Here is a 15,345-nt window from a genome sequence, read left to right on the forward strand (position 1 = left end):
TTTTTTTACTATTAAATGATTCAATATTAGATACGTTAATATTACCCGAATATTTACACATTACATTTTCAAATATTATATCGCTTCCGTTCTTGTTCCAGTAAGGTTTTGTCACGTTATCGGAAGAAGGAAACATTACAAATAAAAGAGACCAAAAAATTTCTTGGAAATCGTTTCATAAGTAAACAGATTAGGGATATATGTGTTTCCAGGACGAGATTTATTAATTCATTCGTACTATAGTTAACGATAATATCGTTAAGATATTAAAAATTTATTTCTGATTTAGTGTGCGAGATTTACTTTAATTCTATTTCTCCATTTTCATTCATTCACAATCAATCTTTACAACTTTGCCTTCACAAAGGCTTGAAAGAACTATATTCATCAAATTATTTCTTGACGTCCATATCCATCACATGAGATTTTGATAAAGTTTTTCTTAAGATATGTCACTGAAAAGCATCCGTAAAAAAGATTTAAAAAATTTTTCACCTGCTCTACATAAACTTCAGCTTGTTATAACTTGCAGATCTATTGGGCTAATCCTTCTTTCCAATTTTTTTTATGTGTTTGTTAGATAAATAAGCCTGCTGGAAGAATCTGGCAAATAAAATGAAATAGCTGAGGTACATCAGCATAGCAAGTTTGATGTTCAAAGGCGTAACGTGACATTCAACTTGGGCACTGTGTACATAGTAGTAAGCTGATGCAGTTAAAATGCAACCCACAACCATTTGTGATAGCTGTAGCGTAGTAACAAACATGGCGACCCATTTTGGTATATTGAACCGCATTGCTTTCAGAGCATAATAGGAGTACATCCAGGCATGAACGAAAGAGTTTACCAAGCCAAACCACTTGCCATTTCCTGTGGCCTCTGCATAAGAGAACCAGGTATAGAGAAGGACTGTTACGTGATGGTACCAATGTAGAAAAATCAACGGTTGCTTTCGTAACACAATGAAGGCTGTGTCGCCAAATTCTACTAGCTTCGATAGGGCAAAGGTCCACGACCAAAAACCGAAAACTGGATCTTGAGTAAGATGGCTGGAAAGAATATAATTACATTTCTATTATGATATAATATTTTGGAAATATTGTTATATGTTATGAACATGATATATAAATTGAAGTTACATAGTGTGTTTCTTAATATCTGTCTGATGTTGTGTATTTTTCATATTACAAACAATTTACTTTTATGTTGAAAGTGGCTGAATTTATTTCAAGTATAGTACAATAATAACAAATGCAGTTATTTTTGTTATAATATCAAAAATAAAAATTTCCATTTATCCATATTTTATACATTTCTTTGAAGTTTCTCAATTTTCCAGAGCATCGAACAACATTTTGCAATAAAAGTTAACAAAAAGACGCGAATTTCCAGTATTAAAGAAAATTTACAGATAAAATTAAATTATAGATTAAAACTGTTTAGCTGAATTCCTTGCTTGTAGACAATTGCTACGTTTAAACTATCTTTCTAAACGTAATAATTTCCGGGATATTCCGTAAAATATGTTTTCAGTCTCAATTTTGCAGGATATTTTTGCTCCTTCGACATGGATTTTCCCGTGTAAAGATAATATGTGTCAAACATATTACGAATCCCCTGTTAGATACGTATGCTATCGCAAGGCGGATTGAGCATGTACAGATACTTTTAGCATAAAATCAAATTCTGTATGCATTTACATTTAAAAAGTTTCGGGCTAATATTATTAAAAAGAACAGTTTTTGAGGTAAATGAAGTTTTATTATCTATTATTCAACACACATTCCTTCCTTGTCATATTTTTCTGAATTGCTTCTACAGTATTGAGTTGATGTAATGACCCACCTGAGAGGCTCGAATTGCTTGACTGACTATTCCCTCTTATGTTTTTCCGGAGGAAAGCTTGGCGTGGGTGTGCCCTTTGAACGAAGAACGCGGATTCGTTGTTCACACTTTTCGTCAAGGAAGTGAGGGTAACCATCCGCGATACCGATTGGTTATGAGTCATGCTAATGAAAAAGGATATGAGATAGTCCTCCCACCAACGTGGATCGGGGGGTGACTTCGTTCCTGGGGAAAACCAGTCCTTTTCGATAAACATGTGTTCGGTATTCCCACTCGGTGACTACACGCTTTCTCCGTGATTTCTAAGAGCCTAATAAACTCAAGGACTTTTCCGAAACCCGAAAATAAACTGAAAATACTTCTAGACAAACAGTTTGACTGGCAAACATGTGGAAACAATGAAGCCAAAGTTGACGGTTTATGGTGGGTCCTTGAGTTTATTGAGGGCCGCTGGTTGCCAGGTAGCGTCGGCTGGAGTACAGCTGTTCCATGCGACGTAACAGCGTGGGAAGCTAGTAGCGCTGTTTCGTCAGCAAATGTTGCTATTGTTATCTCTGTTGATGTTGGTAAATCGGCAGTGTAGATGGAGAACAGCAGGCGTCCGAGGACACTACCTCGGAGTGTGCTAGATTCCATTGGGAACGTTGTGGAAGTGACGTCTAAGTATTTAACCATGAGTTGCCTATTGGTTAGGTAGGACTTTAAGATGGAGTAGTTGGTGTGTGGTAGGACTTTTTTAAGTTTGTATAGTAGTAATTTGTGTCATACTTTGTCGAATGCCTGTTGAATGTTTAGGAATATCGCTGAGCAATATTTTTTCTTTTCAAGGGATTGGTTGATAATGTGTGTTATGCGATGGATTTGCTCTACTGTTGAATGCTGTTTCCGAAAACCGAATTGATGATCTGGGAGTATTTTCAAATCCCCCAAGAGTGGAAGGAGTCTATTCGTTAGCATTTTCTCGAATAGTTTTGACAGGATAGGTAAAAGACTAATTGGGCGATAGGAGCAGAGTTTCATATATTGGTTTTCCGAGTTTAGGGATGAGAGTAATCAGTGAAATTTTCCAGGCCTTAGGAAAGTATTCAAGGCGAAGAATTGCGTTAAAAATCGATGTGACGAGTGCAATCCCTTTTATGAGAAGTTCATTGATTGCTCTATTGCCTATTAGGTCATGCCCCGCTGCTTTCTTGGGGTTTAGGCGACTGATTGATTCTATAATCTCTGCAGAAGTGAAGGGTTCAATAGGAGGAGACATTTAGAAGGGAGAGTGCAGGTGTTCAGTAATGTCTGCGGCAGCTTTGGAGGAATGGGGTTTAAATACTTTAGACAAGTATTTAGCAAACAGGTTGGCTTTACCTATAGGGCTACACGCCCATCCACCTTGCGGATAGCGGATTGATGGGATTATTTGCGGGGAGCGCGTGAGTTTCCTGGAAGCCCTCCATAGCGAGTAGTTGGAGTCAGCTGTGGGGGACAAATTGGCGAGATATTTATGAAAACAGTCGTTTTTATAATTTTTGATGATTGTGATTGGCTTTCTAGTTGCGTTGTTTAGTTTGCGTTTGTCATCCGGTGTTCTATGGGACTACCATACTCTTCTTAGTCTACGTTTTTCTGCTATTTTTTTAAATATGTAATGGGGATATTCACGTTTGCTGATAGAAGTCTTAGTAGGTGTGGAGGAGCGGATAGCGTTTATTATGCTCGTGTTTAAGTATTTCGTGACTGCTTCGATATCTTCATTAGTTTTTAGTGAAATAAGGGTTAAAGTTGAGTCATTAAAGACTTCTCTAAAGAGCTGCCAGTTGGTGAGTTGGTTATGAATAAAGCCATTATGTGTATTCTCGATACTTGTTGAACTGACTGTTGCTATCACGGGCGAATGGTCAGAAGAGAGATCAGCCGAGGAGTTGATTTGGACATATTTTGGCGAGATATTTTTAGTTATGAAGAAGTCAAGTAAGTCAGATATTTTGTTAGTGTCAGTGGGCCAGTGTGTGGGTTCATATGTGGTGAAGTATTTGAGATTGTTGGTGATTATGCTGTTTAAGAGATTTTTGCCTGTTACTGTGACCTCTGCCCCATTGGGGGTAAGTTTGGCATTATAGTCTCCTCCAGCTATGAATCTATTGCCCAGAGTGTCAAGAAAGTTATCAAAATCTTCTTTGGCGATGGAGTGTCTGGGAGGGCAGTATACTGCTGAAGTGGTGATTGTACCATGGTAGTCTTCTATTGCTACGTTTGTTGCTTGGAGGTAGTCTTTTTGGAATGATGGAAGTTCGTAGTGCTTAATGCTGGATTTGATAATGATTCCGGTGCCGCCGTGGACCTTTCCGCTAGGATGTTGGGTATGGTAGAAGTTATAACCATTTATTTTCAGATAGTTTTTGTCGGTGAAGTGGGTTTCAGATACGAGCATTACGTCGACTTGCTGTTGCTTTAGGAAGAGTTCTAGTTCGAATTTGTATTGAGCTAGCCCCTTGGCATTCCAAAGAGCTATGCGTCTTGATTTTATTTTGCGTCGGGGCGTATTAATTTATCCATGGTGAGTGTTAATAGTGATTGCAAATTATTTATTTGTTCAGATTGTTTTTCTATTAACTTTTCGAGTCTAATGTCACGTTGATTCGGGATTATTTCACATTCCGCACGTAAGGTGAGAGATTCGTATTTCAATTATGATCGTTATTACAAAATTTATTAGAAACTGACAAAGTAACGATACAGAATGTTATAACAGAACAGAATAGAATGTCGAGTACTGACTTGGGAGGTTTTTTTATATCAAGGGGTTGGCTCCTGTGGAGGGGTTATCGTTGGATGCCGGTCACATAGGGATCCTGTTACTGCTTAGTTACTGTTTCGATGGCTAAGGTATGTGAGATATGATTATCCTATTGCTGAATTCCCGGGGCCACTGTGACACTAGAGACGTTGTCTGTGTTTTATGAATTGGAGACATTATTTTGAGAATGGTCCCTGTGGTTATTTGGATTATTTTGATTTCCTTGTACTGCTTGGGAGTAGTATAGGAGATTGAAGTAGTAGTGAATTTCGGAAGACTGGGTATTTGATTGGTTGTCTCTTTGGCTCTAAGCTTGGGATATTTATTTATTCATAAGGTTTTGTAGGCTGAGCGGCCTTTGTAGTTAGCAGAATGGTCACCTTGACAGTGGATGCACTTCGTTGGGGTTTCCGGTGATTTAGTGCACTGGTCAGTGGGGTGTGTACCTGCACATTTAACGCAGCGGATTTATATGCAATCGCTTCCTCTGCAATGTTTGCATTTTTCAAAGCTTTTGTTCATGCAATAGCTCTAGTGTTTTGTTCTCGTGTTTTCGTTCTAGTTATCCTAGTTGAACAAGTTTTGAAGTGTCCGTGCCTGCCTGTTCAAATGGATCGAATAGAGCATTCTCTCTTCCTCCGAAGATGGTTGTATTTCATCTTCACTCAATATGTTGCGTCGTGCAACACTCTACCTGGACCCGGCCATACACCGCGGGCCAGACAGGCCCCAGATGTCCGCTCATTCTTACGGCGTACCCTCAATAACCTTAAGCACCCGTCATAAATCCCACTAATTTGCTTGCTAAGGTCCTTCAGACCCAACAAACATCTGTTTTCTGAATCATTTCTAAAGATTATTGTCTACCACGGCTTGACAAGGGAAAGTTGGGTTTTCCCACGTACGATGCTTCCTAATAACAACTTTCTATCGAGAGCAGCTAAGACCCTTCCTAGTCCACCAACCTTCGTTTAACCAATTAACAACAAATCCGATGGTCCCGTGCGCTAGACACACGCATCCTTAGCTTTCCTCCGCTACAGCATCGTCACCGAACATCACTGATTCTTCAACCTTCAAACATACAACATCCTTCGACCGGGTCTACACCCGAAGATCAGTCAGTCACTTATCTTATACATACGCACCAGCGTAACTATCTTCTTCACAAAGTTGTTGGAATAAACTGTCATTCACACCTTGTTACATCAGTGTCATATTCAATTAACCACCTCTATTATCCTAATCGAAATAGGGGATCGATCATTTCGTGGCGTCGATTATCTAATCGTGACGGGAATTTACGACTCCCGTTGGCGTGCTTCCTCGCGATCGCGTCTCTCCGCGATCGAAACACAATGTCATAGATCTGTTTTGCCGCTTTTTAATTTCTTGTTTCTGAATATTTGCTTGAAACTTTTTCACTTCAGGGAATGACTCATCTTCTTCTTTTAGCTGATGCATCTTCGTGTTTTCACTCTGTGAAAAAGTTCTCTTTCTATTACTATTTCTTGTTGTCATTGAACACTTTTCTGGCTGTATTGCATCTTCTCTTATAGAAAGATGATCCTGTAAATGTGTCTGTGAAGTACCCGCGATCTTCCTTGAAATTGTTTCGCTTAAAACACTTTTCTCATTTACTATGTTTTGTAGGGCTTTGTGTTATTTCTTCTTCTGAGCTACTTCTACTCTTCTTTTCCTTTTTTTTAGATCGGTTTTCACGTTTCCTCTAAAAATGTAGGATATATTTAATTACGTTATAATAGAATTTATATGCACAATGTACATACATTAAGCGATTAGATTTCAACATATTAATTAACCGATATCAAGCATTATTAGGTACTATATATAAAGGTTAGTATTGATCAGTAACATGAGATTCGGGGTAAGATTAAAGATATTAAATTTCATCATAATATGATACAAACATTTACATTACTGGTCATCGTCACGAATTAATGGCCTTCGTAATTTTGCAACAAGTGACATTGACTGTTGTTTTTTAATATTAATTGCAGCTTTCCTTCAACCCTCTCTTTTTGCTCGGCTCTTCAAAACTTTCGGCGTAGTTGAAGTTGAAGGGCCAGGTTGTGGTGTTTGAGCAAAGTATCTCCAAAATGGTCGTTAACAGATTTTTTAACACCCAAGCAACGTATATTCAATATATCTTTGGTAATTAGTGCTTTAATCCGATTCTTTGATGTAGTACCGATATTCCTACAACCGATAAATCTACAAATAAATTCTTTATAAGTGTAGTATCGTGGAAAGAAGGGCCTGTGGTGGCACTCGATAGTTAAATAGCACCACTCGACACTAACTAGTGTCGGACGACGAAGTGGTTAGCGCCTTAGGTTACGAACGTAGGAGTCCGATTTTTCTTCCACGGTACAAAAAATGAGGAAAAGAGCGGCCGTACCCAACAGCGACCTCTACAGCGCTGAGCACAGCTCAACGATACTACATAAGTATTTAATATATACATTAAACTATACTTTTTAATAATACATACCATAATTTAATATTGTGGTTGAAATTATGACATATGTAACAATTAATACAAACACTTAACTTAGAAGCATATGTAAATTATTTTTCAAAAAAAATATTTATATGAAACAATAATAAAAATAATGAAGTAACGTTGAGAATAAAATCTAGTTTAATTACAAATATATACACTGTTAACAATACCGTTCTTATCAATTTTATTAAATTTACAGTGAAGCTTACAATTACACTAATGTCAATGAATATTAACGTATATGTTTATTATTACACCAAATAAAAGTGAAAGTACTCTAATGAAAAATACAATATACTTTAATGGAAATAAAACAAGTAAATAGCGAAGCATTTATTAATATTATTATACAGTACTATATTATATTATTATAATATTTATTAATATTTACTTACCTTTTACGTTTGCATAAAAACTACAGAATTGTAAATATCAACTTTTATAACAGAGATAAAACAAGTCACAGAAATTCGTGTCTTTCAATGGCAAAATGCGTTAAAGGAAGGGAAACGATAATCTCCGTTTCGCGTCACAAGCGGGACTGTGCCAGTTTTGCTCCTTGAAAGTACATGTAGCGGTACATGAGCTAGAGGACAATTCAAATTATGTTGTTTTTTTGCCTCGGAGTATCAATATCGTTAGGACATACATAATGTAGCAATAAATAAACTCCGGACAAAACTATGTTGCCGCTACGTGCAACTGTCGAACGAAGACGAATTTGAATTTTCCGATTCTCCTCCGACCAGTTTATACTGTACCAGTTTAAACGGACGCAATCGTAAAGAGTTATCGATCATGTAGTGGATCGTGTGAGGATCAATAATTTAGAGAATACGAGAAATTGCTGCTGCAACGCCTCAAATATATTTAGAATAAATAAAATAAATACGAATAAATATAAATACCGTCGAGAGACGCTCGTACAAATGTATTCGCGAAGCTAGGGTATGGTCGCTTGCGAAAAACTCGATAACTATGACTCGGATGACTCGGATAATAACTCGTAGATATTGATCGATAATTCGTAGGTACTCGGTATATACAAACTCGCGATCACGTCCGTTTATTTATACTGGGGGAGGGGGGAGGTCGGAAAATTTGAATTCATCTTAGATCGACGATTGCCCATAACGGTGACTTTGTTTTGTCCGGAGTTTACCTATCGATATGTTTCGTGCGTCAAGGCGATGTCCGTGTTCCAGGGCACAACATGAGTCGCTCTCGATCCGCCACGTCCTATGACTCTACCGACTATCTACCGAGTATTGATCAGTTACTAACGAGTTATGAGCGAGCGGTTATACACTGTCTTAGCGAATCCGTTAATACGAGCGTCTTTGCGAACATTATCTGTTCTTATTTATTTAATCATTTTAAAATATACTTGACGGTTTCTACAACGGGCAATCTCGTCTAATAAATCTCTCGATTAACCATCCTCTACATACAAGTCCCTTAATACATAACGACTTTTCAGTTCAATTAGGATCATTGCGTTTAACGCCATCTATTCGCCCGGGCGCGCCATTTTTCTCTGGAATATAAATTGTACCGCATGCTTGAAATAGCCAGCCATGTTGATATGGAAGAGGAGGCGAAAGTGGAGCATATTGTAGAAGGAATAGTAGATGAAGAAAACAATAAGTCTACTACATCCATTAAAGAATTGAGGAAGAGATTAATCATGTACGAGGAACAGAATTATCGCAGAGCAAAATTGATTGTGAAGCTAGCCAAAATTGAAAGGAGCAGGAAGCCCAGTCAATCTGGAGATATGAAGAAGACGAGATGTTACAATTGCGGCGACGAAGAATATGAGTGTGCAGAGTGCCCGAATAGGTCGAGAGGACCCAAGTGCTTTAAGTGTAGAGAGTACGGACACATCGTATCGAAATGCGACAACCTGAGCGAGTCCCATAAAGTTGTTTCTAGCACGTGGCAATCGTTGCAGACGAAGCGTGGTAAAGATTTTAAGATCGGAAATTTCGAATTGAGCGCGCTAATAGATACCGGTAGCGAACTAACTTTAATGAGAGCGAATCAGTATGTGAAAATTGGTATCGGGTCCGGAAGAAATTGTACACTCGAAGAATTTTCGACGAATATTGTGATAGATGATGAGTCGTACGTTGTAACGATACATGAAGTTTCACATACCTTGATGCAACACTCGTTCATAATTGGCACATACTTCCTGAATACCGTCGAATTAAACATAAAGGACGGAAATGCTTCTATTCGTAAAGTAGAGAAAAAAGATTGTAATAGACACCCGGAGGTGTTTAAAGTAGTTATAGAAATGCGGCAAGACAAAGTAATTGATCAGTCTTAATCCGACTTTGCAAATCCGATCGTAGTTGAAAAAAGGAACGGATCTCTTCATGTTCCTATCGAGGAGAATAGTAGAGAATGTACGGCAGTTGTAGTTACCATGAGTCCTTATCTCGAGGACACCGTCGTCATGAAACAAAAATTTGTTAGATGAACCGGTTTTTTTGCGTGAAGAGGGAAAAATGCTATTACGCGTACCCAGAGAGATCCGTGTCTCTGGGTTATGTAGGACTCGGCGGGTGACATCGCCATACGCCCTAAAAACCCCTCGATCCTTTATTTGATTAGACACGGACAACCCCGGCATAGCCGATCAGCATTCATCAGGGTTGTCATTAACCGCGTCTCCGAATATTTAACGTTGCATGCTGGTACCGCTCCTCCTGTTCGCTGACCCCATAGCCATTTCCATTTCTCTTCTGTAATTTATTATCGATTTGCAGAACGCTTTGAGCTTTGTCCAGTATTCGTCCTTGGTAACCACGGTGTCCACCAAGTTGTCCACACTTATCCTGAGACCCAGGAAATTCTCGAGTTCGATCGTTATGTTCATTAGGTCCATTTAGGACACACGAACGGGACGTGTTCTGCATCGTCGTTCGGGTCACCACAATCCCTACACTTAGTGTCGACCCCCTTACCGATCCTCTTTCTGTAGCTGTTGAAGATACCATGCCCCATTAACATTTGCATCGTAAAGTAATCGATGTCTCTCCTTTTCTTGGCGAATATAGACGCATTACCTATCAACTTCCTAGTAAAGTTGTCCTCTTTGTAATTGCCCTATTCCGCTTGTCACTCCATTAGGGCTTTCTTCCTTATGTCATCCAGTTCTTCTTTTAACATGATGTATCTATCGATCACTTCACCTTCAACAGCTAAGCTCTTATAAATCTTCATTCTCTCGTATGATTCTTTCAACATCCTAGCTTTAATGTTGATCGGTATGTTGCCGGTCAATACACAAAGCACCGCATGAGATACAGTGCGGTAGGCTGTAAATGTAATGCACAGGGCAGTACGTTGGGTCCTTTTTATAATCTTCCTGTTCTTCTCATAGTTCATTGCATCAGCCCACACAGGCGCACCATATGTCACGATGGGTTCCCAAACATTGTAATAGAGCCTGCGCGCCAAGCCAGGCGGACCATTGATATTCGGCAGAATTCTTAGGAAACTAAAGTCCTTCAAACAGACAAACAGTCTTTGTCCCAACTACGGGAAGATAGGGGAAACCTATTGTTACGCCATACGGCTTACCATAGGTCATATTCTTAACTGTCGATCGCGCCACTATAATGTTGCAGACGGATCGTCGCGTCTGCCCGGCAAACAAACATTGTAGTGGCAAGCGCGTGGTTCATTAAGCAGGGCGACTTCCAGAAACGTCGACTCGTGGCCGTTATTTTACCTCGCGTAAAAGAATGTGGCGTGATCCGAACGTAGTGGGGGTAGCCTTCCAGAAAAAACGAAAAAAAATCGAAAGGCGTTCAGAACTTTTCGAGAAGCTGAACCGTCAGCACATCTCTTATATCGCGCATCACTTATCAAGCAAAACGCAGTTACATTTCTTTTTGTTGTTCTCTTTATGTCTTCCTAGTTGATAATTTGTTAAAATAAACGTTAATTTATTTGTGTTAATTCTGTGGAATTCATTGAACTACCCTTATTATCCTAATCGAAATAAGGGAATCGATCAGTTCGTGGCGTCGATTATTTAATCGTAACGGGAACTTACAACTCTCGTTGACGTGCTATCTCGCGATCGCGTCTCTCCGCGAACGATCGAAACACAACGTTCAAACGACAATTGATAGTCCTGAAGAAATAAACGTCGCTCAGAGAGTCGAAAATTTGTCTCTTCAAATTTTAAGCGGATACGAGTTATCCCCACTACTTCGCGGAACTGATCACTGCAAGTAGTTTCCGGTGTTTTCTTTGTCTGCTCCAGCGATAACGCAATTACTCATAAATTGCCAAAATAAGAAAAACGAAGTTTTCATATTTTTTATTTCATTGTTATAAAACGATTTAATTGGATTTTTGAGAATCTCACGATCAAAATGATATTGGACGATAGCTAAATTCTGGAAATGCGCAACGTTCGGTCAACTGCACAGAAGACCATGCCTAAGTCCGACACAATTCTTTGAAGTTACAATGAATGTTGATACTAAATCCGTCGTTTAGAGATACCTTGGCTTCTTATGACACTAAGTTAAACAACTTCCGTTATTTGCTGACTAGTCCAAATGGATCCAGACACTGGTTAAATTATATTTCTTTTGACTTTATTTGTCTAGATATAAAATCTGTAAGGTATCTCGTTGTATCTCAATTGCTTCTCTTCTTTCTTATTCCTACATTCACCGTATTCACAAAACAACGATCCACAGACAAGTAACAGCGGTCAGTTTGTGAAAAGTGCTCGTTAACAAATCTTAAATTACAACGAAACGAAATTGTTCAACACCTTAAAATTGAAAATTACCGAACTAAGTAGGAAAAAGGCCACAATGTTTGTAGAACCTCGATAAGTGTTCGCCGAGACAGTTTCGACATCTGGACTACGTCGGACAGTTTACGACGGATATCCGTCACATAAAAGGGGTAGAAAATAACGTAGCCGATACTCTATCTCGCATCGAAGCGATCGGAAAACCAATAGATCACCATACGCTAGCTGCAGCGCAAGAAAAGGATAGCGAGCTACGCAAAATTATCAACGCTGGCTCGAGCGCGTTGCAGCTGAGAAAAGTACGATTTCCCGATCACAACGTCGAGTTATACTGCGATATTAAAACCGAGACCGTGCGACCGTACGTACCGGAACCGTTACGCCGCACCGTATTCCAAGCGCTACATGGACTTTCCCACCCGGGGATGCGAGCTACGCGAAAATTGGTAGCGACGCGCTTCGTCTGGCCGTCGGTAAATAAAGATTGCCGAACGTGGACACGACAATGCATACCGTGTCAGCGCAACAAAGTCACCAGACACGTATCCTCGCCCGTCGGAACGTTCGGAACGCTAGCGGGCCGGTTCGAGCATATACACGTAGATATCATCACAATGCAATATTCGCAAGGATACCGTTATTGCCTTACGTGTATCGATCGTTTTTCGCGTTGGCCTGAAGCCATACCTATCGCCGATATGGAAGCGTCAACCGTGGCTTCGGCCCTCCTTTCTAACTGGATATCTCGTTTCGGCGTATCCTTGAAAATTAGGACTGATCAAGGACGTCAATTCGAATCGCGTTTATTCGAGGAATTATGCCGGTTGCTCGGCGTCAAACATTTGCGTACAACGGCCTACCATCCAGCGTCTAACGGGATGGTAGAACGCCTACACAGACAATTAAAGGCGGCGATCAAATGCCACGACACGAGCAACTGGGTCGGAATTCTCCCGATCGTCTTATTACGTATAAGAACCGCGATAAAGGAGGACCTAAACGCAACGGCGGCCGAAATGATTTACGGCACCGGCATACGTCTGCCGGCGGAATTCTTTTTGCCAACTAGTCAACGGGCCAACTTGGAATACGCGCGAAAATTTTTGCAAAAATTTCCTAAAGGAATTATAATCTATGAGATAAATGAAATAAAAATACAAAAACCAACTGATATTAAAAGAAGAATGATTATTTTACAAGATAATATGAAACTGTGTAAGGGATTACATATGTAACATATTGTCCCGATGTACACATATCTGCGAAGCGACTTACTACCCTGTATATTCCAGAAACTTCTTAGTTTGCCCCAGCCTTAGCAATTTGAAACTATTTTATTAAAATTAAGAATTTTCCACGCTAGATCGAACGCACTTCTAATAGGTACCAAACAGTATATATATATATATAGCAAGATTTCACATATCTCTAAATTATTCACAGAAAATTAATACGGCACATAAATTAGACTTCGGATTGTAAAAATTAAGAATAAATAACCGATACAGTCTCACAAAAATAGAAGGATAAAGATAGAGATAAGGGATCAAAAACAACAGTTATTTTTCAAATTTGTATGAAAAGCCCTTAAGAAAATAAGTTCCTCCTTAAATTGAAAACAGTTATATGTATAGAAATCAAACTTGCGATAAAAGTAAAAAAGATAGAAAATAAGAAAATTGTATTTGTTTTTATGACTCACTTTTACATGTAGTATAATTTCCACCGCTATTTTAGCATAGAACGCTATTTTCAAACACGAATTGTTCCAACTCGATAGTCCCTTGCTTTACTGTAAACGGAAAATTCTTTCGTGTTCTCAACCAAATTTATCAAATTCCAGCAATGACACATGCTATGTGATTGTCAGTAGAACATGGAGAAATGTTTCCAGTAAAGTTTCGAGCGACTTATCGGCGATTTTCAGGAGACACGACGCGACGATATCGCGTGTACAGTGCTTCTATCGGTGTTGATGCGCTTTAATACATAGTGCAAGAGAACACTAATAAGATTTCCCAGTGGGCCTGTAAATCCTTATAGATCACTCAAAAATATATCATATTGTTTGTTTCAACTACTAGCAATTTAAAACGTCGTCTACATATATTTAGAAAGTTAGCAAAGACATATATTTGTTCCTGAGCATGATTTCTATCAGTTGAGCGTTGTAGCAAAATGTCCGATACAATTTAATGTTGAATTTGTCTTTTTTTTAGGCTAGCTTGATTGGATTACAGGTAGATTTAAACGATCCGTGTGTTGCATCTCCAAGGCATCTTCGACTCATCGATACGCAGTGATACCCGGCAAACTTCTAGTGGACAAGCGACGTTGCTTGCAGGCAGTTTATATACATGTTTTGGCATGTGTTGTCGGCAGGCAATGTCTACAGACGCCTGTAGTCTGCCCGTACGCGCCTTAAGTTTCACTGACAGACATTGTCCGCCGATTACTACGACATCTGTCTGTGGACAATAGGCCGTCAGTGTGGAGTTATCTTTACCCGAATAATTTAAGAAATATAAAATAAACTTCAACGAAAAGTTGCTAGCTTCGATATCTTACTAATACAATGTTATCGAAATTGAATAAACCTCGTTACTGTATTTAAAAGGAAATTGCATTTATATTTCAAGTTTATAGAGACAACAACAACAACCAAACAAAGAATCGCAACGAAGAAATAAACGGATACAACAAACAGAACACTGGATCGAAGATAGAACAATAAACAAGATAGTACCAAGAAAACAAGAGTAACGAAGAACCGGGGCGCAGAAAAAAGCACGAAGCGTGCGAGCTGGAGAGGAAACCTGTGACCGTCGGTGCAAGCGGTAAGCATACAAAATGGTTGCCGAGCAGGAATAATCGGCTGGAGAGCCAACCTGCTGGGACCGAGCTATATGGTGGCAGGTATCGCGTGGCGCCAGCTAAGCGAGCTGCCGCCCGAAAGGGTAGGTTTAACTTGTCCAATGATCCGCAAGGAGAGGGCAAGTCGCGCGCCGACCATCTATGCGCGCCATTCCCAAGTCGAACGCGAACATCTAAATGCGAAGCCAGTATGCGTTTTTACTGCAGGTATGGCGCGGTCGACCAAAAGGTCGGGCCCTCAAACGCACACATTACTTGTACAATTCGAGTGCTGCAGATACGGAAAAGTAATTTATAATTTATCGTAATTTATCGTAATGCGAATTTTGGCGCGTCGTCATAAATAGATTTTTTGTTTAAAACGAAATTGTTAAATATCCTTTTGTATCAATTCACATAACGTTAATAAATCAATATTGAACATATTACTCACAAATTGTACATATTTTTTGTGCAGATACGCATATTTTTCGTGCATATATCAATATTTGTATATTTTATGTGTATAAATCTCATAT

At 39.2% G+C, this 15,345-nt stretch overlaps 2 protein-coding genes across 2 annotated transcripts; both read right to left on the bottom strand.

The window, feature by feature from the left end:
* Positions 1 to 201: 201 nt before the first annotated feature.
* LOC117208431 (elongation of very long chain fatty acids protein 6-like) lies at positions 202 to 2,009 on the bottom strand. Its single transcript, XM_033449624.1, has 2 exons — positions 1,992 to 2,009; positions 202 to 1,073 (listed from the first exon to the last, which is right to left on the bottom strand). The coding sequence occupies exons 1-2, from the start codon at positions 2,007 to 2,009 to the stop codon at positions 543 to 545; spliced, it is 549 nt and encodes a 182-aa protein (XP_033305515.1). The 3' UTR covers positions 202 to 542.
* An 8,281-nt stretch (positions 2,010 to 10,290) lies between these two features.
* On the bottom strand, positions 10,291 to 10,765 carry LOC117208430. Its single transcript, XM_033449622.1, has 2 exons — positions 10,742 to 10,765; positions 10,291 to 10,680 (listed from the first exon to the last, which is right to left on the bottom strand). Exons 1-2 carry the CDS (start codon positions 10,763 to 10,765, stop codon positions 10,291 to 10,293), a joined length of 414 nt encoding a protein of 137 aa, XP_033305513.1.
* Positions 10,766 to 15,345: the final 4,580 nt, after the last annotated feature.

The sequence above is a fragment of the Bombus bifarius genome, unplaced genomic scaffold, assembly GCF_011952205.1.
Source record: "Bombus bifarius isolate JDL3187 unplaced genomic scaffold, Bbif_JDL3187 scf7180000008080_frag, whole genome shotgun sequence".
Lineage (NCBI taxonomy): Eukaryota > Metazoa > Arthropoda > Insecta > Hymenoptera > Apidae > Bombus > Bombus bifarius.

Coding starts and splice junctions, on each gene's coding strand:
- LOC117208430 (XM_033449622.1), bottom strand. CDS start 10,765: ATGACCTATGGTAAGCCGTATGGC. Junction 10,681..10,741: donor CCTATGGTAAGCCGTATGGC/GTAACAATAGGT, acceptor GTCTGTTTGAAG/GACTTTAGTTTCCTAAGAAT.